Source organism: Notechis scutatus, chromosome 2 (assembly GCF_049901735.1).
Source record: "Notechis scutatus isolate UNSWTSFEM ecotype Mainland chromosome 2, rNotScu1.2, whole genome shotgun sequence".
Lineage (NCBI taxonomy): Eukaryota > Metazoa > Chordata > Lepidosauria > Squamata > Elapidae > Notechis > Notechis scutatus.
Genome location: NC_142010.1, coordinates 166168234 through 166194409, shown reverse-complemented (window position 1 = coordinate 166194409; position 26176 = coordinate 166168234). Strand labels below are relative to the sequence as shown.

Genomic DNA, 26176 nt, shown 5'->3' with positions numbered 1-26176 from the left:
TGACTTATTCTCCAAAGCACCAGGACAAGAAGTAATGGGTGAAATCTTGTTAAAGAGAAATCCAACTAGAAGAAAAGAGAAATTTTCTGATAGTGAGAACAATTAATCAAGAGAATAGTTTGCTTTCCAGAGTTGTAGATGTTTCACTGAGGTTTTCAAAAATAGAGCAGACAACCATTTGACTGGGATGGTATAATGCAGGGGTGTCCAACTCAAGGTGCTTAATTCTGCCCTGCGTGGCTGACCTGGAAATAGCAAAGAACCAGCCCACGGTACCTCTGCTAGCAAAAATGGGGCGCGGGGGGGGGGGCGGCAAGTGCTCCGTTTTGGCTGGCAAAGTGTTGCAGGAGGCCGTCCAGGCTGAAAACAGCGCGGGGAGGCCTCCTGCAGCCCCCCCCCTCCCCCGTTCTTCATTTTGGCTGGCAGAGTGCTGCAGGGGACATCTGTCCCATTTCCCCCGCCCCCAGCTGGCCCACAAAATGTTGATCCTACAATGTTGATCCTCGAAGAAATCCAGTTTGACACTCCTGGTATAATGTCTCTTGTCTTGAGCAGGTTGGACTAGAAGACCTCCAAAGTCTTTTCCAGCCTCATCATTTCAGCCCTTGAGAAGCAACACCGGCAAAGCTGTTCCTTCGGTCAATCATAGGTTGAAACAGCTAATCCACCAGGAGTTTTTAAGATTCTCCAAGGTCTCATCTCCACAACCGAAACTCCTTTGGGATTAGAAGCATGTAATTATGCTAAAAGTGGAGAGACCACCCAAGAGAACACAAGCCTTAATACTGAAACTGAGGTCTCATCTATGGCAGAGAATCCCTGTAAATGGTACTGAGGATGCTACCTAATTTGGGTAATGAAAGTTCTCCAAGAAAACAACCAAACTCAGAGAACATCAAAGACTTCTCATTTCAACTCTGAGCTATAATTACTCTCTTTTATTGGAGCCTCATAAATACATTGAATGCAGCAAGACCTTTAGCTGGCATTCTGAACTAATAGCAGCAAATTCACACAGGAGAGAAGCAAACAGGAAAATTTCACCGCAAGTTCACTTTTTAATGCACAAGAGAATCCATACAGGCAGGGGTGGGATTCAAATTTTTTAACCACCAGTTCCATGGGTATGGCTAGGTGTGTGTGGCCATATGACTGGGTGGTCGTGGCTTTTCTTTTTTCTTTTTGCAGCACCCCCTCCTCGGTTTGTTTGCTTTTTTGCCTCCTGGGCCTCGGGGAAGCCTCCTGGGGGGCCCGTTTTTGCTCCCAGGAAGCTTTCCTGGGGCCCCAGGAAGGCAAAAACTGGAGTGCAGGGGGGCGCATCTACCCCTCCTCATGCCTCTTTTTGCCTCCTGGGCCTCAGGGAAGCCTCCTGGGTGAAGCAGTAAGACAGCAAGGGGGATCCCGGCACAGTTGATCATCGGAACAGCTGATCATCAGGAGGGGGAAAAAAAGAAAGAAATACCTCAAGGAGTGACTGGACGGGGGAGAACGCTGTTAGTGATGTTGGGCGTGCGCACGATGTTGCGCATGCGCAATAAGGACTGACTGGGAGGGGAGGGGCAGATGGAGAAGGGAGGGGCCAGCCAGGGGCATGATTTGCTGGTTCTCTGAACTGCACAGAATCATAACAACTGGTTCTATAGAACCGGTCCGAACCAGTAGAATCCCACCCCTGCATACAGGAGAGAAGCCATTCCTTTGGGATGAGCATGGGGAAATCTTCGTCAACACTCTCATCTGGTCAGTCACCAGAGAACTCACACAGCAGACACATCTTTGAATATGGAGAGAGTGGGAAAAGTTTCCGGGATTGTTCAAACTTGATGCAGCACCAGAGAACCCACCCCAATGAGAATGCCTTGGGGGTAGGAAAGGCTTTATGCAGGGTTCACACCTCACAAAGCACGTGAAAAGCCATGTTGGGAGAAACTCTCTAAGTGTCCTGAATGAGGGAGAGACTTCCATTACAAGACTCAACTCGTGCAACACCACAGGCTTCACAAAGCATAACAAGGCAAAGAGAGGTTTGCCTTCTTAGTCATGTGAATCACTTAATAACCCCATGATTTGGATTTATAATAATATAATTTACTTAATGACTGTTGAGGTAATTCCCCATTTTTCAATTTCCAGCAATCATTATTATCAGTATTATCATTTTTGAGACCTAAAGGTTTCTTTAAATATATAGTGTGTTGCAATGGTGCATGCAGATATGCTGTCTCTACATCCAAATGATTTACAATGTGTTTCTCCTTAGCTGCCCACACTAATGCTGCCCTTAATGTAGTAGCCTTCAGACTAGGTGCAAACACCTCATCATAGTCATTTGCTGTCTGATTAAACCCTTGTGCTACTAACCTGGCTTTATGGGTAACAGTCCCATCTACACCTGTCTTCAATTTATATATCCATTTACATCCTATAGCATGTTTACCCAGTGGTAACTTAACGTTTTCATATACCTCCAGTCTTTTAAATGATTCCAGTTCCTTATCCATTGCTTTCTGCCAAGCAGCCTGATCCTTAGCAGGATACAGTTTTAGTTCACTATAGTTACTAGGAACTGTATTCACTTGGCATACAACACTAGCTTGATATCTATCAGGTGGTCATGTTACTCGGGTTGAACGTCTCGGTAATACAGGGCTAACTGGTGGACTTTCCTGTGCCACTTGCTCCTGTTCTTCTACCTCCTCCTGTGCCTGTTCTCCTACTTCCTCCTGTTCTTCCTCTTTAATGGCTATTTGTTGTTTACTGATATCATCTTTAGGGACTATTTGGGTGTCAATAATAATATCATTGCTGGATTCCTGTTCCAGTTTATCCCACCCAACATGCCCAAGAAATTTTGCACTAGCACTACAGTAAACATGAGCTGTGCCTTGATCCCAAAATCTAAATGCTCTATGGTTGGCCTCATAACCCACAAAAAATAACTTCTTAGCTCTATGTTGCCCTTTCAGTCTTACTTGTGAGGGAATATGCACCCATGCTGGAGCTCCAAAAGTGTGTAGATAACTTAAATTTGGCTTTCTGCCATGCCAACGAGTGAATGGCAATTCTCCAGTTGTTGTATTAACTACATTGTTTAAAACATGGTTACTACACATTATGGTTTCACCCCACAGTGTTTCAGGTAAACCTGAATCAGATAACATAGTGCGAGCCATGGCTTGTAATGTTTGCCCTCTTTGTTCTACAAATGAGTTATGTTGTGGTCTGTAAGATGCAGAACGTTTATGCTCAACACCAGCTAATTTCAACATAGTTTGGAATCTTTTGTTAACAAACTCAGTCCCATTATCAGTTACTAAAGTAATTACTTTACTTTTCATTTTTCTCTCAGCAAACCTGAGCCAGTTAAAGAAATGTTGGAATGTTTCTGTTTTGTTTTTCATAAGATAGCAGAAACCATATCGTGAGTAATGGTCCATAGTACTCAAAATATAACAGGCACCTCCTAAACTTGGTTTCTTAGGACCAATTATGTCAGCAAACACAACCTCTAAAGTTTCTTTGGTCTTAAATCCATTTAGTCTGTTTGCTGGAGTAACCTTACTCTTATCTTGGCTACAAGCATTACAGTTTAAATACTTGCTACAGGGTTTCAATTTTACTCCCTCTGACAATTCAACAGATTGTTTGAGCATTTTGAAATTAATGTGCCCTAGACGTCTATGTAGTAAATGTATACATTCATCATGTGGCTTAACATTGTTATAAACTGAGTTAGCCATCTTCAACTGGTCATCATGTATCACATATAAATCATTTTTTAAAGTAGCAGTAACGCTTTTGCCCTCTTTCTCTATTATACAGTTATCTCCCCTAAAGGTTACTACATAACCAAGATTAACTAAAGCTCTTACTGATAATAAATTAAATTTCAGTTTAGGTACATATAACATAGTTAAATGTTCGTTTATACAAGAACAATATGCAGTACCTTCACCTGATGCGTTCATCTTCCATCCATTTGCCAATGATACATATTGTTTACTCGTGGACATCTTTACAAACCTTTTTCTATCTTTAGTAATGCATTGCGATGCTCCACTATCAACAACCCACAAATCATGGTTTACAGTTGAATTGCTAGACATAGCTAAACTAACATTCTTCTTAGCCTTCTGGTGTTTGCCAGTATTCTGTTGTTTTTCCTTCTTATAGAATGTAGCTATATGTCCCCTAGCCCCACAAGAAAAACATTTCCTAACAGTATAGGCAGTTGAAGATAAATCCTCTTCTTGTGGTTATTCCTTCCTCATTTGGTCCCTATCCAGCCATCTTCTTGCTTCTTCTAATAATCTTCCAGTTATGTCAGTCAATGTCAGTTTATCTCTGGGCAGTACTTCCAGTGAAGATACATAGTCATCATAACTTTCATCCAATGTGGAAAGAATGATGTAAACTTGATGCAGCTCTGAAAATATCAGTTCTTTTTCATGTAGCTCCTGAAAAGTTCTTTTCATGAAGTTTAAATGAGCTAACATATCTCCACCTTTCAGAAGACGTGCTCTAAACAGTTTACGTGTAAGATGTATGTGTGCACCTACACTGTCACAAACATAAATCCTCTTCAAATTCTCCCAACACCTAGCAGTAGACTCTTCTCCATGAATATGGACTAGTTGCTGGTCAGTCAGTGTTAGTCCAATTATACAAAGAGCTCGTTCGTTGTTCTGTTTAAAGTCAGCAAGCTTCTTGGCATCATCCTCATTAGCTGGATCCCAAGCATTTACATCTGGTGGGTCTTGAACTACATTCCATAAACCTTCTTTACACAGAAGTAGACTGCACTTCATAGACCAGGAAACATAGTTTGTTCCATCCGGGTTATCAGTGATAGACTTGTTGAAGTGACTTGTGCCATCTTTACCAGGATAGTAACCCACAATTAAACAGTAAACAGCTGTCTGTATACAGTACTGTGTATTCACACTAACTCTCAGTTATCTGAGCCTGGTATGGCCTGGGCCCATAACCAGTATTGAGATAATTCCCTGTTAGGAGAATGAGCGCATACAGGGAGACGTATTTGAGAGAAGTGTTTCAATAATACACACACAGTAAACAGATACACTGTACAGTAAATGTAGGTTTTTACTTCCAGACAGTTTAAGCAAAGTTCAAGATAAGCAGTCCAAAAGTCATTCATAGGTAAATCAGTCAGTTTTTCAATCCAGGGATAATCCAAATATCAAAGTCCAGTGTCAAAAAACAGTTCAGTATCAGACTTACATTAAATCCAGTAATATCAGTCAATTAGAAGAAATGGAGGAACGGCAATACTTTCCAACAGAAGGAAACAGAGATACACTCACACTCTCTTCTGAGACTCAGACTAAGACAAACCAGGTTTCTGGCTCCATCTTATGGCCGTTTGAGAAACCACACCTAATTACAGTTTTGCATTTTCTTAAAGTTACAGTTTTAAAATATTTATCCTGGTTTATATATTTCTAACCCAAATAGCTGTTAGGTGACTCATATTCCTAACAATGACTACTGTAAAAAGTCATAAAATTGGGTCCTGTCATGTGAGTGCTTCAACTTACGATTGTAATGACAACAAAATTCTGCTCCCAGTTATGGTCATGTTCGAGGACTACATGTAGTTGAATTCCAATGCAGCTTTTGAAAATTATCGTTTTTCATCTCCAGATGGAAAATTTATCCTTTCATATCAATGCCAAACTCAGATAGGTAGTGGGAGAATAAGATGAAGATTTAGAGTTTTTTTTCTCTCACTGATTTGTCATTCCAACTTTTCATTCCTTTACTGCTTTCTTGGCTGAAATTGAGTGTCGATGTTTGGAATTTTTTTCATAAGCATTCAGCAGAAAATTAAAATTTGGCTATGAACAGGCTAAGAATAGAGAGACACAAATAATTTGCTTTCTAGATAGAGTCATGCTTTTTGATTCATAATGTTGGAAGGTCTTCATGTGAAGACAACAATGTCATAAGCGATAAGCAGTACGTAATGGCTTTGCAGAGGCGGCTTCTCTTTTATAGCATTTCCTCTAGAGCCATGTGGGTTCTACAAAGTAGTTCATGTAAAAAGAAAGAAAAAGCCAAGAGCCATAATCACGTCATTCCTCTTACCTGTAAGCACAATTTATAAATAGTTGTATTTCTGCCCATAAACAACTGAGGAAACTTTTCCTGGAATAGTTGATTACAAATCTAAGCATCTAGAAATTTTCACTTGTTTCCAATGATCTACAACATATCCCAAGAACTTAGAAGATAAAATGCCCCATATCTTATGCTGAATATAGCAATAATTTCTTGAGTATCAATTTATTGAAATATTATATATTTAGCTTTGTTAGACTGAAATCACTAGGAAGCTCTTGAGAAATTGCCAATTGATTTTCATCTAATCAATATAAGATGTCTTGCTAATGTGAAAAACAACTTGAAGCATATGCTGAAGGGTTGTTGGTGTTTTTTTTTTTTTTTTTTTTTTTGAGGGAGGGCGTATATTTCAAACTTAGAATAATCTTTTCAGAATTAAGCTTGTGGCAATTCATGGAACAATAAATAATTTGGATTCTTCTTTTAGAAAGTTCCAAGTAAAGTTCTGAATTAAAATATTAACTGAGGTTCTAGCCTTTGATCTGATTTAGTAACAGGAGGTGCAGATTCTCAAAAGCCTGCTTCATTACACTAACCATTTTGGCAGGATAGGTCTTTTTAAATCCAGTACAGGTTTTGTATGTATTTTTAAAAAGAAAAATCTAAAAATATTTATCAACCTCTCAGGCAAAAATTGATTATGTGGTTTTAAATTGGTATAGACATAGCCATTGCATAGATTTTCTGATGATTTCTCCCCAATCTGCCCCTTCAAGTTTTCAGGCAAAAATAAATTGTGCTTAATTTTACAAGGTAAAAAAGCATGGAGAGATATTTCCAGTTTTAACAGATAACAGATAATCAGAGTTGGAAGGGACCTTGTAGGTCATCTAGTCCAACCCCCCACCCAAGCGGGAGACCCTACACCATTTCTGACAAATGGCAGTCCAATCTCTTCTTGAAAGTCTCGAGTGATGAAGCTCCCACAACTTCCGAGGGCAAGCTGTTCCATTGGTTGATTGTTCTCACTGACAGAAAGTTTCTTCTTATTATAAGGTTGTGCACTTATAGCACCTGTGGCTGTCCTTCTTTCAGGATTTCAATTCAGCAGAACTTAATAACAAAAAAGTTAAAAACCCCAAAACATAAACCAACAAGCAACAATAAAATAATAAAATGGCAACAACCCAAACAGAAATGACATCATTGATAGGGCCTCCAACCTATCAGGATCCAGAGATCTGAGGCAACAACCAGTCTTGACAGCCTTTATAAAGGCCAGCAAGATTGGAGCTGATTGTGTGGCAGGTTAAACTGGTTAAAGATATCCCACCAAAGCTTCAAAAACCAATCATTTTCCAAAATGGCAAGGCATTTCTTTAAGCATCCCCCACATATCTATCACCCTCACTCCCTTCCATGTGAGCCTTCCTCTTGCATCAAAGGAAGCCTCCACAAAGGGGCAATAGAGTGATAATCTCTCTGGTGATAATCTGCGCCTGGACAGGAAAAAAGCAGTATTTGATGTTCCTGAGATGCTTGGAGCTGGGGACAGGCTTGTTGCGTGGGGGACAAAGGGAGGGAGAGATACTCTTAGAAGGTTACCACTGCGAAGCAGACAGTGTATTCACTAAATTGTACTTGATCCTGATCCTCAAGAAAGCAACAGTTCTTCCTCATCTCCTGTCAGCTGCAGGAGGTACTTTGGCTTTGCTATCAAGGCAGCGTACAAGAGAAGAAAGAACTCCCCCACCTCACCCTGAAGCAGAAGGGCAGGCATATGGGTACCTTGTTGCTTCTTCCTACTTCAGCCTGAATTGCTTCTTAGACAGGCAATGGATGCTTCCCTAGCAGCGGAGTTGAGAGAGACACCCCCCCCCCGCCCAGCACTTCCAGCACCCCCGAGCAGGCCCAAAACTGCCATATTTCCCATAGAGCTTTGCTGCTCTACCAGTGTCCTTGTTCTTTTGCAGAGCTCAATGGAGTAGTCTTTTTTGTTTAAAGAGAGGTCTAGTGATATTTTACAAGACAACAGTTTGAAAATTTCTGATCAAATGTTACCCTGGCCTCTGGAGAAAGCAGGTATTGAAGGAGACTGCACAGTGACTGGAGGAGGAGGTGGAACATTCCCACAACAGGCCAAAGTAGAGAATCGGAGCTTTCTAATCCTTGGCCAGCTATGTCATCACCTACATTGTTCCACATTGTGTCCCTGGCATAGTTTGCATCAGGAGAAGAGGGAAAACACTATAAGTGGAAGAGGTAAATATGACTTCAAGCTGCTCCAGCTGCGGACAGGAGATTAAAGCGACGCCATGAGGTTATGTCACATAAAAAACAATTACCATAGCATGTTCAGGCCATGTGAGTATGGGATTCTTGGATGGTTGTTCATGATGTGCTAGGTCAAAATTCATGTGAGTGTAAAACTACATGGACTTAAGATGCTCAACAAACTGAGCCTATCGATACCTTTGTTCATTCTCAAAGGAGAATGAAATGTTCTTGCAATACTCTGTTTGGATACCCTGGAATTAGGATGTCGAATGCTGGCAGGAACTCAACTTAAGTGGACATAAAAAATGGTGAGAAGTCAGGAGTGATGCTCATCTGACATTTTAATGGTGCAAATATATATACAACATGGGAAATTTATTCAGGTTTTTCAGTATATTTTCCCAGTTTAGATATTTCGATACTCTTAGTAATGTTGGTCTGTGACCATAAAAAATTATTGATTGATGTGATACTCTTATGCCCCCTCCCTTTGTTTTAAAGAATAGACTTTTCTGGCATTCAGGTAGTCTTGCTTTTCAGATATGCTGCCCTCAAGGGGGTTATGTCAGCAATCCATTGACTTGTGCGCTGCTTGGCTTCTTCCCATGAGTAGCGAGGAGTATAATTAAAATCCCTTTGTGCTTTCTTGTAAGAAAAACTGAAAGGGGTGTTGAGCAGGATTACAAGGAAACGATTAATAGAAGGAACATATTTGAAGAAAGGTTTGACCAACAAGCTCACAATCTCCAGGAACAGAGCATAATAATATAAAAGTGTGATGGGCATCACAGGTTTGGGTTCAACACCAAACCCCAATTCCTTTGTCAGCTCATAATTGAAGTCAGAATAGCTTGTGTGGGGAGAATCATCTGAGATGTAGTAGAAATGCCCTCGGATCTGTTTCACTTTTGTTGGGTTTCTCATGGCTTTAGCCACTTGAATATGAGCCCAAGCAATATTTCCCACATAGACAGGATTTACAATTGCCTCTTTCCTAGACATCCTCAAAAATACATTATTGTTCAGGATGCTTTCATCGAGGTGACTCAGAAGGAAAGGGCTGCCTTCTCCATAGATGTACATAGACCTCAAAGCACATGTCACAAAACTATTGCCCCCCCTGAGCGGCAAGCTATCCAACTCCAGGACACATTTCTCTGCCTCTCTTTTAGTTTCAGCATAGGGCTCGCCTTGGGTCGTCTGATATGGGGTGTCTTCATCACCATCATAAATGGGATCTCCTCTGTTGTTTGGACCTGTCACCTCAAGGCTGCTGGTATAAATAAAATACTGGACATCATTGCGGAGGCAGGCCTCCAGCAGCAGCTGTGTACCTTCAGAAAAAAGGAAATGTTAGCAACATTACAAAGGCTGAGGTGATTGCTGTTCATCCCACACACACTCACACCCCAGGAGAACATCATCTTATAAATTGATGCCACAAAAGGCCTCTGAGCCTGTTTGCCACAACTGCCACCTTCTAGATTATATCATCCTCAACAAATGGAGGTAAGGATCATTTTTACTTACCATAGAAGCAGTGGTGGGATTCAATTGTTTTTTTTACTACCGATTCTGTGGGCGTGGCTTGGTGGACGTGGCAGGGGAAGGATACTGTCAAATCTCCAGTCAGAGGTGGCATTTGCTGGTTCTCCGAACTATTCAAAATTTCTGCTACCGGTTCTCCAGAACTGGTCAGAACCTGCTGAATACCCACCTTTGCGTAGAAGCCCAAATTGAGGTAGGTTTGATACTGTTGTTTTTGCAAATATTGCTAGAAAACCCTTCTTATTGTGCATTAATGTGAACTAAGTTTCCCAGGAGAACTTTCACACAGCCCCAGAACTATAGTGAAATATTTAAAGGAGGCTTTTGTATTTTCCATCTGTTTCTTAGTGTCTTCCTCCTTTCTAGGCCTTGTGTCTGAAGGACTTCACTGAATCTCTCTCCCCCCCACTGCAATCGAATATGTATTAGAAGCTTTAGAATCTAACAGGATGTTTTTAATGAAGACTGCATGTATTTCCCAAGAATGGTGCTGTTTCAGATAGGTTGCCTATAATTTAATCTACTCATTTTCCATTAGTATTTCTCTTTATCCTAGGAATGAATGTCATCTTCTTTATTGAAAAAATAGCCTCATTTCTGATTTTGTTTCAGATGAAATAGTGTTTTAAAAATTACTGCTCTGATATTACTGATATTACTGACATAATCACATTGATGGCAATCTGTTTCAAAACAAACAAATGAACTAATTTCCTTCACAGTTGTGAATATGCATGTTTCTAGGAAATGTCAATTGTGGCTTATCTCTGTGAGAAGATGAGCCTTGGCATTTATAGCACATAATTCTTCATGGGGCACAGATACCAGGACTGGGGACCACCTCATATGTCCTATTATATATTTTAGGACTTATTAGGTATGATCACTGCCTTGGGTTATTTATAAAAAAATAATAATAAAAAAGGGATTAAAAGAAAGAAAGATATAGGTAAAATAATAAGCAATAAACAATATGATTCCTGATCAGGATTATTCTTGATCTGAAGAATTGGGAATATCTTTTCTATAAAATGAAAATGGATCTTGATGATTTGGCCATGTGCCTGGATTAGCTAATTCAGTGATGCAGTGTGTGTGTGTGTGTGTGTGTGTGTGTTTGTGTGTGTCCCCGTCTAAGTCAGGATTAAGTCCTGATAAGTGCGTGGACTATTCTCTGAGGTTTTCTTGGCTAGATTTTCAGAAGTTTTTAACATTGCCTGGCCGATTGAATGGCCCAAGGTCACCCAGCTAGCTTTATGCCTAAAACAGGACTAGAATTCATTGTCTGCAGATTTCTGGTCTGGTTATATTATATATGGTAGTTGGTTTTTAAAATGAAAATCTCTCTCTCTCCCTCTTTCTTTCTCTCTCTCTCCCTGCCTCCCCCCTCCTCCCTCTCTCTGTCAGAGACAGGGAGGGAGGGAGGGGGAAAAAAAAGAAAGAGTGAGGTGCCTCTCTTCATTGAGAACGTTTGGGTTTCTTTGTGTGTTTGGACACACATATGGTAGCCCTCAATTTACAATAGTTCATTTAGTGACTGTTCAAAATTACAACGGCACTGAAGAAAGTGATTTATGACAATTTTTCACATCCTCTTTGCAGCACCCCCATGATCATGAGATCAAAATTCAGATGCTTGGCAACTGGCTCATACTTACGATTGTTGCAGCATCCTGGGATTAGGTGATCACCTTTTGCAACCTTCTGGCAAGCAAAGTCAATTGGAGAAGCCAGATTCACTTAACAATCAGCTCGCTAACTTATCAACTGCAGTGATTCGCTTAACAAGCGTGGCAAGAAATGTTGCAATGTGGGATAAAACTCACTTAACAAATGTCTCACCGAACAACATAAATTTTGGGCTCAATTGTGATTGTAAGTCGAGGACTACCTGTATATACAGAGAAAGGGACAAGAGTTGACTCTGTAACCTGTGGCTAAGCGCATCAGGTTAGAAACTTGAGAGATAGAGAGTTCTAGTCCTGCCTTAGGTACAAAGCCAGATGGGTGAATCTTGGCTGGTAGTCATTTTCTCTCAGCTCTAGAAAGAGGGCACGGACAAACCTTTGCAAAAAAAAACACTGCAAGGACTTATCCAGGCAGAATGAAATAAAATATATTCTGCCTGCTTTACGAGGTTTATGTGGAATCAGTTTAAAGTTACTTGTTCTGGGTTTCTTATAGAATAAAGGATGTGCCTGGGGTCACCTGATCCCTGTCTTTTGGCCATGCGAGACATTAAGAAAGATATTTTCCTCCCAGACAACTTTGTAAGGTTTGTGCAAATGCATATATCCATGTGCGCGTGTAATGTCGTGCAGAATTTTTCTTCTTAAACAGACACTTATCTGCTCAGAGAGAACAATCCCAGCTAGAGTGGAAGGAGGAGGCGAACCCTTCTCTCAGTCTGTAATCCAGGCACTCCCCACAAAGAGAGACACCTGACTGTTATCCCTAATAAGGACGGGAGCAGCCCATTCACCACCTGCCAGTGAGTGGGTGACCTCTCTCTGAGCAGTCTGAGGAGAATTTAAACTTTGTTTGCAAGCACCGCTCTCTGGTTCGGCCTCAAAAGTCATCCCAACCTTACCCCTGACATTGACATCCCAGAGGGTCTGTTGATCAATGAGCCCCCGGGTGTCAATGATGGAAGCTGCATGAATGACAAGAGAGACTCCTTGGACTGCAGTTTCAAGAAGTGTCACATCGCGGATATCCCCTTGTATGACTGTCAAGAGGGTGTCACTCTTCACTTCTGGAAGAAGAAAAACACCCAATAAGTAATGACCTATATTTACCTTCCTTATATTCACTATAAAGCAAGCAATGCAGACCATCCTTATAGCAGGGGAGGGAAATAAGCTCTCTCCCCTCCCTGTGCTGCTAAGTTTTATTTCCCATTAGCCATCTAGTCAGATAACACAGAAAAACATAGGGCAAGGCAGAGCAGCAGTGGACACCCCGGTTTAGCTGCCATTTAATTGTCTTTGCCTTTGTGCTGAAAACAATGATTTTCTTCAATGCCATTGAAAGACGAACCCTGACTCAAGTCTACAATGAACTGTGGCTCTCCATCTTATCTGAAGAGAAGTCGCTACATGAAGATATCTATGGCTCCATGCACAAGGACAGACTCAGTCTTAACTGATGAGCTTAAGGGCAAAGGATATGTGTTCCAAAATAAGGTGTCTCTTTATCTTAGCCCGTTGACTGGGGGTTGGAGCAAGTAGCAGGATTTAAATCTCTAAGCATCATAGGAAGAGCTGAGCCTCTTTTCTTATTACAAAAGGTCAGAGAAAGAGACCTTGGGCCACGTTAGGACCTATGGAAACATTGATGGCTGGGTCTGAAGCTTTTGCCCCAGAACCATCACAGCTGCAACCTGAGCGACAAAATCAGTTGAACTTGCTGAGCAAAGAAACTGAGGTTTCTTTCTTACAACCCAGGCAGTCTTGACTATCTTTACTAATCCTTGACTATCTTTACTAATCCTTGACTATCTACTAATCCTCTGAGGAAACATGCGTTAAACTGAGCTGTACTGTCAATAGCAGACAGAATACATACAGTGCGTATTCTGTGCTTTTAAAAACATTAGTTATATCACAGTTTATTATATAAATGATTGTGCTGACTGCATAAAATACCCCATTTACATTTGCTGACAAAATTTCTTAGAAATGACCAAGAATAAGGAATATGTGTTATTTAATGACATTTATAAAAAATATTGTGCTGTAAAGCCCCAGTGGATTTACATTATATCCATAGTTGTTCCAGCCTCAGTAATAAATGTACTCAGCATTCTATTTTGGAAATATATTCCAAAAATATAAATAGTTTTGCATTCCATTTTAGACATGATTTTTGATGCCTGTATTTCTATTTCCAATCTCAAAATAATAGGAAACTACCTGTCACTACTGATTTACACAGTTGCAATATTCGTGCCTGTTTCTGGACTCAAAGCAGAAGTTTGCCAGGGTCCTTTCAGTTTTCTCCCTGTGAAGAACTACGGGCAGTTGCTGAAGTCAGAAATACAAATGAGACTCTTAAATGTTTGCTAATTAACTGACGCACAAGTATGTTTTCCCTGGATCCCTTATACCAAAAGAATAAGGTTTTGTCGGAAGAAAAAGAAAGAAAGAAAACCCATTTACAGTAGTTAACAACCAAATACTTTCAGGAATAGGAAGGCTGAGCACAGGAGCTGTGCAAATCCATATACTGAAATATATTCCTATTTTTAGTTGTCATATGCTACTTTAAATACATAAAGCTTACTTTTAAGCCTTTTTTCTATTAACAGTGCAAACAATATCTGATTTTCATTTTTTGTTAATCTGGATTCGTGCACAAGATTATGCATATCACTACTTTGGGCATCACAGAGATGAGGTCTATCCTTTCTTTAAAGCTAATCTTCTAATCCAATTTGTATGTGTACACACAGACTATGTACAGTTCCTTTCAACTAAAATTGAAATGTCATGAAAAAATATCCTAGATATTGTTGACAGATCTCTTAGCAGAAATGTTATATAGACATATTAATAATACATGTTAATTATCTAATTCAAACAATTCAGTCTGGCCAACGTTGAAGGAAGGGCAGAGGGGAGGTTGAGTTTACACTTCTTCAGATTTGAGACTGAGACTCAACTGATAAAATGCTCCTCCATAGAAGAAACATTTCTTTCTAACATGCCAAGGAAAAGGTATTAATCTAGTTTGCTTTCTAGTCTTTATATTTAATAAACTGGAGGGTAAGTTTCCATTATGTGAACTTTTGCCAGCAGTCTGAAGTGGCTTGGTTGAGACACTGAGGTGCCACTTGAGCAGTCCGCCTTTACATGAGAAGCTTCTACACAGTGGATTTGGGTATTTATTCCTGGACATCCAAACGATTCTCTTCTTTCAAGAACCGTACTTACTTTCAAAATCCTGGAGTGCTTCAACGCTGATGGTTTTGTCCAAGATTCTGACTTCAGCCAAACTCTCCTTTTCTGTCAACAGCTGGCAAACAGTCCTTTGACCCAGGAACCCACCAGCACCAGTCACTAGACATCTCACTCCTCCCAAGGACATGATGGTGAATGCTGCAAGGGCTGCTGTTCCTCCTGAAACAAAAGAGAAAAAAGAGACAGAAGGAATGAAGGTAGCAGAAAGGGGGAGGTTTGGCATGCCTTGGCCAAGTGGGAGTGTCTTCATATCCAAGGCTATTTGCTTCTATCTCTTCTCTTCCCTCTGCCTACTGCTGCTGAGTTATTACATATTTTTGAAATGAAATGCAAGAACATTCTAATCTCTAAATGTTGTTAAAGTGCAGTCTTTGGCCTTGAGATGGTAGTTGAGGACTCTTTGCATTTGCAGAATTGCCTTATCTTCCCATTCTTACTGGTATCTAGTGAAGTCTCATAGATAGTCCTCTTTTTTTGCCAGTTTGGATCATGTATTTCCAAGAACAGGTTTCTGCTTAAAATTTCCAGTCAAGGACTGGAAAAACTTGTAATCCCTTTATCTTGCAGAACATCTAAACTGACAGAAGGTTTTTGAAATGCTGTAGTAATGTAAAGATAATCAGAAAGGATAAAGGTGAAATTAGTCAGTACAGGACAAACCCTGTCACAGAAACATTACAAATGAAACCCTGCAGAGAATTAAAACATTCAGCAACTTATTTCTCAGGTGGCTAGATAGTGAACCATGGAAAATTGGCATTATTTCCCCCAGGGGTGGATTCAAATTTTTTAACAACTGGTTCTGTGGGTGTGGCTTAGTTGGTGGGCGTGGCTTGGGGGTCATGTTATTGGCTGGGCGTGGCCAACTCAACATCAGTCACATCGAGACATGCATCTCCTCGCCTGGCCTCCCATGACTGTGGGGATGCTGCAACAGTCATAAGTGTAAAAAATGGTCATAAGTCACTTTTTTCAGTGCCATTGTAACTTTGAATGGTCACTCCACACAAGCAAAGTACCAGCAAAGGAGGGGAAAAAACTTCAGAGAAGTTCCTGAGACAGGAAGTCTAGTCCTGCCAAGAATGTAATAAGGATTAACAAAGAGGCAGTTTCTGTAAGCAACACCAGAATGTTTCCTTCCTGCCTTCCTTACAGGATTAGGCCAGTAATTTCTTCTAACAATCAGTTCTCTGAACTACTTAGAATGTTAACAACCGGTTCTAGTGAATAGGTGCGAACTGGTAGAATCCCACCCCTGATTCCCCCAATTTGCTGCTCCTAGGAACTAATAATTACTAGGATGGGCTGCTGGGGTTTTGCAGGGATTCGGGAGAGCCCCTAGCTAGGATTCTGTGCATTTCAGAGAACCCCCAAATCCCACTCCTGGCTGGCCCCACCCCTCCCAGGAGTCCCCACGTGGCCCATTTTGGATGCAGGTAAGTGCAGGGCGCACACGGAGGCTCAGAGAGGGCAAAAAATGGGCCTCCCGGAAGTTCAGAAAGGCTGGGGGCCCCTTTCCAGCTTCCAGAGAGCCTCTGGAGCCTGGGGTGGCTGTTTTTGCCCTCCTGGAGGCTCAAGGAAAGCCTCCAGAGCATGGGGAGGGCAAAAATGCCCCCCCTGCCATGGTGCAGGAGGCTGGCTAGGCCACGCCCACCATGGCCACGCCCACCCAGCAACCGGGCAGAGAACCCATCGCTAAAATTTTTGAAGCCCACCCGTGGTAATTACTACTGTGGTTATAGCTAAACCCTGGCTTCAATGAAACAAAACTGACTTTGATTGTCTAAACCAGTCCTTTAGTTAATCTCTTTAACAACTATCCAGCCAATTAATTAACAACTGTATGGTTGAGCTTTATGACAGTAAATACTTGCAGTTCATTTTTTTCTTTTTGCCTTTGAGTCATTGTTGTCTCCTAAATAAGTTCCTACAATTTTCTTAGCAAAATTTCAGAAGGGCAGGAAAGAGGGTTGCCTCTTTCCTAGGGCTGTGTTGTCCCCAATTCGGGTCTGAGCCTGGTGCCAAAACCAATGATAGACGCCAGGCACGAGGTGCAGATTATCTGTTTGCTTTTTATTGGAGTACTCCAAGGAAAAGGGCTCCTGGTCAAAATGCCAAGAGCCAAGAACAAAGGATTGAGTAAGTTTTATACATTTTCACTAAAGGAGAAGGTGGGACAAAGTGAGATAATAAGAAATATCATCTAATAAACATTTTAGTAATAATTCTACAATTTGTTCTATTGGTCTCTAGCTGTCCCTATTCTCAAGTCTTGGCTAATGAATGCCCTAGGAGTTATCTAATGTACATTTGATTTGCTGCAGGTCTAACTTTTAGCTGAGGTCTGCAAGTTGGCTAACTTTCCAATTAGCCAGGATTGTTACAAGATTTACACATGCATATCTCCTGTGGATAAGCATTCTTTGTTCTTGCCAGACAGACTCCACAATTACAGGCTTCCTGATTTACTTTGAAGAAGCACTCTTGAAAAAGCACCTCTGGGACAACCATGACATGAATGACTGAGAATCTCCATAGAGTTTTGATATATTTAGATTTAAAAATGTATAGTGTGGAAAGACCAAATTAATTTATATGGCCCTTTTCTTCAGCTAGGCAAAAGATTATCCCAGGATGCTTTGAGATGAAAAAAACCAACGTATAAGATTCTTTATGTTTACCAGTTTCATTACTGCTCATAGCCACCAATCCGTTTTTGAACAGTTGGCAGTTTTTCTCACTATTCTTGACTTCTGTCTAGTATTACAAGAATGACAGTAATTATATTCTAGCACTATACAAGGTGGAAATAATAAGTGGTTTGTATAGTTTCAGATTAGAATTCATTGGAAAGATGGATGTTTGGGAAAGTTTTCCAAGGCCAGTTGAAGAAATAATTGGATTAGCTGAACCATATAAAATCAGCCTGCAGAAAAGCTTGCATCTCAGGAAATACTCCTCTGGAGCAATTACTCTCTGAATGAATGATATTATGACTAAAGATAAGAGTCTTGGAAGTAATCACATACTTTGTAATCCTACTCATACATCAGTGGTGGGATTCAATTTTTTTTACTACCAGTTCTGTGGGCGTGGTTTGGTGGCCATGGCAAGGGAAGGATACTGTAAAATGTCTAGTCAGAGGTGGTATTTGCCGGTTCTCCAAACTACTCAAAATTTCCGTTACTGGTTCTCCAGAACTGGTCAGAACCCACTGAATACCACCTCTGACATACATGCTGCTTCTATCACCTGGCCTAATGCAGCTGCTATGAAATGCTCCCACTTCCTCAGAATTTTATTGCCTGGTCAACCATATAAATATTTACCAGCCATCAAAGGAAATGAACTTCATTGGAAATTAATTCCTAGAAAAGGAATTCCTATGGAAAAAAATATGATTGTGACTGAAAATCAAAGGGAATTTTCAGAAGTCTGCCAGATCTAATTCCTAAACAAAATCTGGTGACAAATGCCTGATACATCTTTTGCATATACAAGAAAGAAGAAAAATTTCAAGTCACAATATTATAAGCTCCCCAGATTGAAATAAAAGATACTTGCTAGTCCATCGAGTAAGACAGACAGACAGACAGACAGACAGACAGACAGACAGACAGACAGACAGACAGACAGATAGAATAGATAGAATAGATAGAATATTTTATTGGCCAAGTGGGATTGGACACACAAGGAATTTGTCTTGGTGTAAATACTCTCAGTATACATAAAAGAAAAGATACATTCGTCAAGAGTCGAGAATCATAAGGTACGACACTTAATGATAGTCATAGGGTACAATAAGCAATCAAATCATACTAGGAAACAGTCAATATAAATCGTAAGTATACAAGCGACAAAGTTGCAGTCATACAGTCACAAGTGGGAGGAGATGGGTGATAAGGAGTGATGAGAAGATTAACAGTAATAGTAGTGCAGACTTTGTAATAGTTGAACAGTGTTGAGGGAATTATTTGTTTAGCAGAGTGATGGCTTTCGGGAAAAACTGTCCTTGTGTCTAGTTGTTCTGGTGTGCAGTGCTCTATAGCATCGTTTTGAGGGAAGGAATTGAAACAGTTTATGTCTGGGATGTGAGGAGTCTGTAAATATTTTCACAGCCCTCTTTTTGACTCGTGCAGTATACAGGTCTTCAACTGAAGGCAGGTTGGTAGTAATTGTTTTTTCTGCAGTCCTAATTCCTCTCTGAAGTCTGTGTCTGTCCGGTTGGGTTGTGAGTGATGGAAGAAAAAAAAATCTGTCAAAAAGAATGAGTCCTCTAAAGATTTTGGGTTCTTTTTTTCCATCCAAACTGTTGCTTATTATTTCTGTTATCAAGTAAAGGAAAGCCCAGGCAATAATGGTGAGAGATAGGAAGCCATGCAGGGGTGAGATTCAAACTTTTTAACAACCGGTTCTGTGGACATGTGACCAGAACAACCAGTTCTGTGTGGTCATGTGACTGGGTAGGCATGGCTTCTTCTTTTTTTTTGCAGCACCCCCCCTCCCCCTGTTTTTTTGCCTCCTGGGCCTCAGGCAAGCCTCCTGGGGGCGGCGTTTTTGCTCCCAGAAGGCTTTCCTGAGGCCCAGGAAGGCAAAAAACAGAGCATGGGGGTGCGTGCAGCACTCCCCTATGCTCCATTTTTGGGCCTCCTGGGCCTTAGGGAACCCTCCTGGGTGAAGCAGTAAGACAGCGAAGGGGATCCCGGCACAGCTGATCATCGGAACAGCTGATCATTGGGGAAAAAAAAAAAGAAATACCTTAAGGAGTGACTGGGCAGGTGAGAATGTAGTCAGCGATGTCGCGCATGCGCGATAAGTACTGACTGGGCAGGGAGGGGAGGGGTGGGATGGAAGGGGAGGAGCCAGCCAGGGACACAATTTGCTGGTTCTTAGGACTGCGCAGAATCATAACAGCCAGTTCTATAGAACCAGTCCGAATTAGTAGAATCCCACCCCTGAAGCCATTGCAATTAAGTCCTTGTCATCAAACCCTCCCAGTATCCTGGAATGGCAGACACTGTCTATTCTGGTCAGTTTTCCATGAAGTGTTTTCCATTGTCTTTAACTGGGCACAATTCAGCTAAATTTAAGCACTATAAATTATAAATTGCACAGCAAATAACATCAAATAAAAACAATAAATGAAAACAAATAACAGATAAAGAGAAATTTCCTAAAGGTGAGAGAAATCAGCCAATGGAACAATTTGCCTTCAGAAGTTGTGGGCGCTCCATCACTGGAGGCTTTCAAAAAGAGACGGGACAATCATTTACCTGAAATGGTATACAGTCTCCTGCTCCAGCTGGGGGTTGGACTAGAAGATCTCCAAGGTCCCTTCCAACTCCATGATTCTATGTTCTAAATCTAAAATCTACTGTCCCTGTCCTATTGTTTCTTTTATATATTTTTTTTTTATTTTTCTTATATGTATATCCATGTATATATGTGTATATCCATATCTTATATGTATATCCATAACTATGTTTTTACTTATACCTATTATCTTGTAAGAAATTGACAAATAAAAATAAATAAATAAAATAAAAGAGTTGCTTTGCTTCAATGAAGGTTTGAGCAATGCAGTCCCTCAGAGCTGCCTTGTGAAGCTAGATGGACATCTTGAATCTAAGAGCAAAGATTGGTTTGTTCTGCTCTGAGGAACACAAATGATTGCTTTGCTCTGCTTCATGAAGAATTTAGAGAAAGCTCAAGGGATAGGATTATTGTTTCCCCTGGACCACTTGTCAAAACATGCTTGGTTTTTGGTTTTTAATTTTATAATTGTTCTATGGAACTGCCATATCCTCTCACCAGCGGCAACCTTGCATAAAGAATGGTTTTAATTCATTATCTTATTGGTAATGAAATAAATTAGAATTAGAATAAATCCAGGATTAGAAATCTGAAAGAAAAAAATGGTATAAACCGATTGGACTTTGGCTTGACATGGGTTAGTGTATCTATTCTGACAATAGAGAAATGACAGAGCAAACATCTGACACGCGGGAGAAGCATCCAGTAATGGATGGGGGACCCATGAATGGAAGTAGATTTTCACATCTGCTGTGTATGCAGGGAGCCATGCATAAGAATACCCAGCCAAGCACAGACAGTAGAACTGACTAAAGTTGCCAACAAGTGTCTGGATCACACCTGACATTTGGATGTATCTCAAGATTGTTTTTTAATTAGATGTCAAGGTGGGTGATCAGAATGTTTAAATAAAGGAGGTTTTCTGTTTACCACCACCTGCTAGCAGTTTCCTCCAACCCTCTCAATATTCACCTATCTGTGCACATATGTTTAACTTAAAGGAAGGCAGAGCCTACAATGAAAAATTCCCTACCAGTCTGAGGCAGAGCAGTTCAACTGTGAAATTCAATTAAGGAGAGGTGATGAATGACCTTCAATGAACATGTTCAAGCAGAGGTTCCGGAGCTCTTCTCATTATTTCTTTCAATTAGCTCCATGCAGTAAGCAGGGGAATGACTCTGATGGCTTAAATGGCTGCTTATACAGTATGTTATATATGTAAGGCCCAGACTCTCTCCCCTTCAGATGATGATAAGAATGACGTTTTGAAAACTGGGTATTTCAAAAGGAATTCTTTATTGAAAAGGAAAAAGATCCAGGTGATGTTCAAAGCAGTGTATAATATGCCTCCAGGCATGCAGCTTAGATAAAGGGAGTTAGAACCCCTCCCCTTGGATTTCGCCAATACAAAGAAGTAACATGTTAATTCCCCCACCCCTTTTTTTCTGGGAACGTAGTTGAGATGAGCTTCCCTGGGGTATCTTCCAGAGCTGGAATTTTTATGGCCCCTTCTCCTCTTGCTATCTCTCCAAGAGGTGACAAGTTTCCAGGCATCCAGGCTCCAGTCCCCAGTTGTATATCATGTGCAAGTTATACAGATTCAATACAAGAATTCAAATATTCAGGTTACATAAAAAAAGATTACTTGTATCAACCCCCCCTCTTCTTCTTCCACTGAAGAATGGCAGATACACGGATCTGGCAATATGATTCCATCAATTGTCTACATTTGGCCAGTGATTTGCAAAAAAGCCCAAACCAAACAAAATAAGACAAAAAAATCCTCCAGAGAAAAGTGGTATTTTCAAGGGAAAAAGAATGGAAAAAGTACAAGTAACTTTCATGTAGCAACTGCCTCATATAGTGGCCAATCATAGTTATGATGGTGATGGAAAAGTAACTTTGCAACCAATCCTTGCATTTATGACCTTCACAGTTTGTAAAGCAAAAGTAAAAACTGCAGATAAACACAGTCATAACTGTGAATGGTCATTGTATGAGGTAGTCACTGAACAAGGAGTACCTGTAATACAAAGCACCCTCTTTGGATTTTATTGTTATTAAGATAATTTTATCATTTCAATAAATGTAGCTTGAACAATATAAGGTATATAAATTATTATAAAAATGAAAACCAATTTTATGTGTGTATTTTATAATTCTATGGATGCTTTCTTAGGAATAAGCTCCACTGAATACTGAAAAAAGTTCAGTTCTGTCAGGCATGAAAGATCGGGTCCAGATGTGAAGGTTCAATTAAATCAATTTATTGCTAGACAGCCTATGCACAGGAATCTTCTCAAATAGCTGTTTAGCAACTGCTTGGAGCCCATGGAATTCAAGGGAAGGGGACAGTTAGCTTAGTCCGCTTGCAGCTACGTAGGAATTCTAGGCAGATCCCTCTTTTAACTCTGCCCCCAAGTTCTGCCATTCCTTTTCCTATATTTTCTGAGTAAGAAAGGAGTGATTCTCTCTCCCCCACCCCCAATCTTTCAGTATTATATCTGGCTAACGTGCTTGAATTTGACCTAAAATTTATTTCATTTATTTGTAGTTGTTTGAAGCAAAAATAATTTGCAATAAATTCCTATGGGCCTTTGTTTTGAAATAGACTCCATCTTGCATATTGGGACTGAAAATCCAATGGCTGGATCTCCCCAACATTCTGCACCATAAGCATTTCAGTCCTTTTAGTCTAACCTCTACTTTGCACAATCCAGTGTGATTATTAACACAATGCATGTTTCAAATTTATACACTGTTCCTTTAAAAAAAAAAGCTTTCAACCAAGTATCAAGCTTAACCTGTCAATCACTGGCAATAATGAGAACCATTGAAAGAACCTCTTTTTTTGCTCTGAGAGGCTGAGAATTTTGTCTTTTTGCTAGTTTGTTCTCATCTCTATCCTATGACTTAAGTCATTTTTAGAGAAGAGCTGGAGCGAGGGGCACTAATTTTTGCTTAGTTTTAATAAAGAAAGCCAGGTTGGTCTTGTGAAGGGACTAGGCTAGAACCTGGGAGACTGTGAATTCTAGTCCTACCTTATGTGTGAAAGTCAACTGGGTGATTTTCGGCAAGTCACTCTCTCAGGCTAACTCACCTCATAGAGTTGTTGTTGTGGGAAAAATAGAAGGAAGAAGGAATATTAGATATGTTTGCCACCTCAAGTTATTTATAAATATAATAAACTGGGATAAAAACATCTAATAAATTAAAAATAGACATAACTTGAACCAAGTACCCAGGTCCTTCCTGCTGCCTTCATCATCTGCTGCCACAGTTTCTTCATGTAGTTCAGTCTGAAAAATCAGAGATCTGGACTTAGTATTTCTGTGGCTGTCTCTAATAACAAGAGACAATTAAAACCAAATCTTCATATACTTGTCCTTTTTCAAAGAGCTCAGTATGTTCCCACCTATCCCTCATAAATCCTTGGGTCTACTTAAAAAGCTTTGTCATTGTGAGAGACCCTTGACATCTATTGGATGGGCTGATAAGTGATAAGTCATTTTCTTATCTATGGAGTTATGAGTTGGCTACAAGGTCAGGTATCTGTGGAACAGGCAGGCGGCCCCAAGTGAAGGCCGAGGGGAAATGAAAGCACGATATGGTTATCTCCAGGAGAATATTGAATCTAAATAATTTTTTACAGAAGTCAAGAGTTGCAGTTTTCTGCAAACTTGTTGGCCTCCAACAATCAAACCTGGAATGGTGCCACTTTCTTTCTTCAGTTAACTCTTTTCTGTTCATACTTTCAACAGACCTCTGTCCTGAAAGCAGGGCAGGAAGCTTGGCAGATCACTCTCTCACCCTGGCTTTTTCCAGACTTGAGCAAATTCTTGTCGTTCTATACTGATTTCTACTTAGGAAACTGGCTGCAGCATAGGGCCAATCTGTTTCGTGTGACCCCAATCCTGGGCTTAAGTAAGACTTGGATCATACAGCCTGACTTCTGGAGGTGCAGTTCTGGGGCAACATCTCAGAAATTTTGATCCTCAATTACAGCCAGATCTAGGAATGCCAAGGGACACTAGGCTTCCTGATACCCAAAATGACAGCCAAAGCAGTTCGTGTTTTGGTCTTTATTCCGGACAGTAATATATACTTCAATGAATTCGAGATTACAAGCAAAAATTCAGTATTGTGTGTGACTTTGTGAAGACATTTTTTTTTAGCAGCTTCCTTTAAACCACAGCAGTAAAAACAAGAGGTACATTTTGCTGCAGGTTAAACAATCTCTTTGTGGTTAGGGAGTGCATTTTTTGTTTTCATTTTGGAGTTTTAGGCTGCAGGGTTTGTGATATTGATATTTTCCTCTGAGTTGGATTGTTGGAACAGAATATGGTTTCAAAAATGAAAAGTCACTCCCTTGAAATTAGGTGGCTTTACTACTAAATTTTGGCAAGCCACTCTGGCAATGCTTACCTACTGTTTACCCACCGATTTTATAGGTAAAAGGTCATGATGAGCAAATCCTAGCTACAGATATAAGGCTTATGCTCAGTACTTGGATTTTAAAAATATGCACATAAATGTGCTGATTTAATTTATATTATTTGAATAATAATGAGTGATTGATTGGAGTCTGTTTAGGCACATGGGGCTGTGGCTATTTAGAATATAGAGAAGAATTGACTGCTTGATGGGCTTTGAAAAAGACAAGCACAGTTGTAGTTTATATAAACAGAGTACTATACAGTATAATTTCTAAACAACAGGACTTGTTCTATTTTATTTTGGATTGATCAGAGACCCCTTCAAATACAGTATGTTCACTTTTGATATATGGTGTTTGGTTCCCTTTAAGAATTCAGGAGAACAATACATTATTAGATTAGATTAGAGAAAGGGCAACAGCTTAGTTTCGTTTATTCATAGGCCCAGAGGCCAAGCTCTGTGAAGAACAATAAAGATTGCTAAGCATGCTTAATTTTGAGAAGACATTATTGAAAGGGTGATACCTTATACGAGTGCTCTTCAAATATCTGAATAGGTGTCATATAGACCAGGGGTCCCCAACCACCGGTCCACGGACCGGTACCGGGCCGTGGAACAAGTCCTACCGGGCCGCTGGTTTGCTGGGCGCCGCCATCTTGTTTTGATGAAAAGTGCTTCCGTGAGCTTTCCGGTGAGCTTTTCAAAATGCGTGTTTCGGGTAGAAAGCCATTTCTACCCGGAAAAGCTCACCGAAGCGCTGGCGCCGCCATCTTTTTTTGATGAAAAAGTGCTTCCGGTGAGGTCACCGGAAGCACTTTTTCATCAAAAAAAGATGGCGGCGCCCAGTTAATGCCGGTACCGGGCCGCGCCATAAAAAAGGTTGGGGATACCGGGCCGCGGCATAAGAAAGGTTGGGGATCACTGATATAGACGATGCCTAAATACATTCTCTATTATTACAGATGGATTTATGCAAATCCAATCAAAATGAGTTGTGTTATGTTTGGAGAATAATGGAGACCAGACATCTGACCAGTGACTTCAACTCTTTAATAACAATAATAGAATAGAACAGAGCAAAACTATGGGCAGCAGTAGCCCCTTTTATAGGGTTGGCTGCTACTCTCTTAACCAATACCAAGTGCATCAAGTTCAAACTAATAACCAATAGGAAGTGTCCTAAGCTTGGCCAATCAGAGGCTTGTTATGAACCAATCAAATGTGCAGGCTTCCAAAACCTGCTTTACATTTAGGTTTAGTAATTTTTATTCATTCACAACAAGTTGTTCTCCATGGTAATTGTATGAAGCTGGTAAATCACACAGGTCTGGCTTCCTGTTGCCATGTTGATGTTACTGTAGTTAAACCGAGAGCTTCTTCCCTAATCAGCAAATGTTTTTACAGTCATGGAGGGGCGGGGGAGGGAAGGTGGTTTTCCTTTCTAACTGGAAGATGAATAGAGATTGGCTGATGCATTTCCGGGATCATCTATTGATCAGGAATGGTGAGTTCTGATGGATGGATGGATTGATCCTCTGGGAGCAGTTCAGACT

At 40.5% G+C, this 26176-nt stretch overlaps 1 protein-coding gene and 1 long non-coding RNA gene across 2 annotated transcripts in view; one reads left to right on the top strand and one right to left on the bottom strand.

Annotated features, from left to right (window-relative positions):
- Positions 1–26176, top strand: part of LOC148132387 (uncharacterized) — a 131063-nt gene that overhangs the window by 23504 nt on the left and 81383 nt on the right. The window contains exon 2 of the long non-coding RNA XR_015747938.1: positions 14929–15070. This is a non-coding gene — a long non-coding RNA (uncharacterized LOC148132387). The remainder of the gene's footprint in view (positions 1–14928; positions 15071–26176) is intronic.
- Positions 8616–15197, bottom strand: LOC113417241 (3 beta-hydroxysteroid dehydrogenase/Delta 5-->4-isomerase-like). The gene is made up of 3 exons (XM_026675522.2): positions 14847–15197; positions 12503–12667; positions 8616–9698 (listed from the first exon to the last, which is right to left on the bottom strand). The coding sequence occupies exons 1-3, from the start codon at positions 15121–15123 to the stop codon at positions 8884–8886; spliced, it is 1257 nt and encodes a 418-aa protein (XP_026531307.2). The 5' UTR covers positions 15124–15197; the 3' UTR covers positions 8616–8883.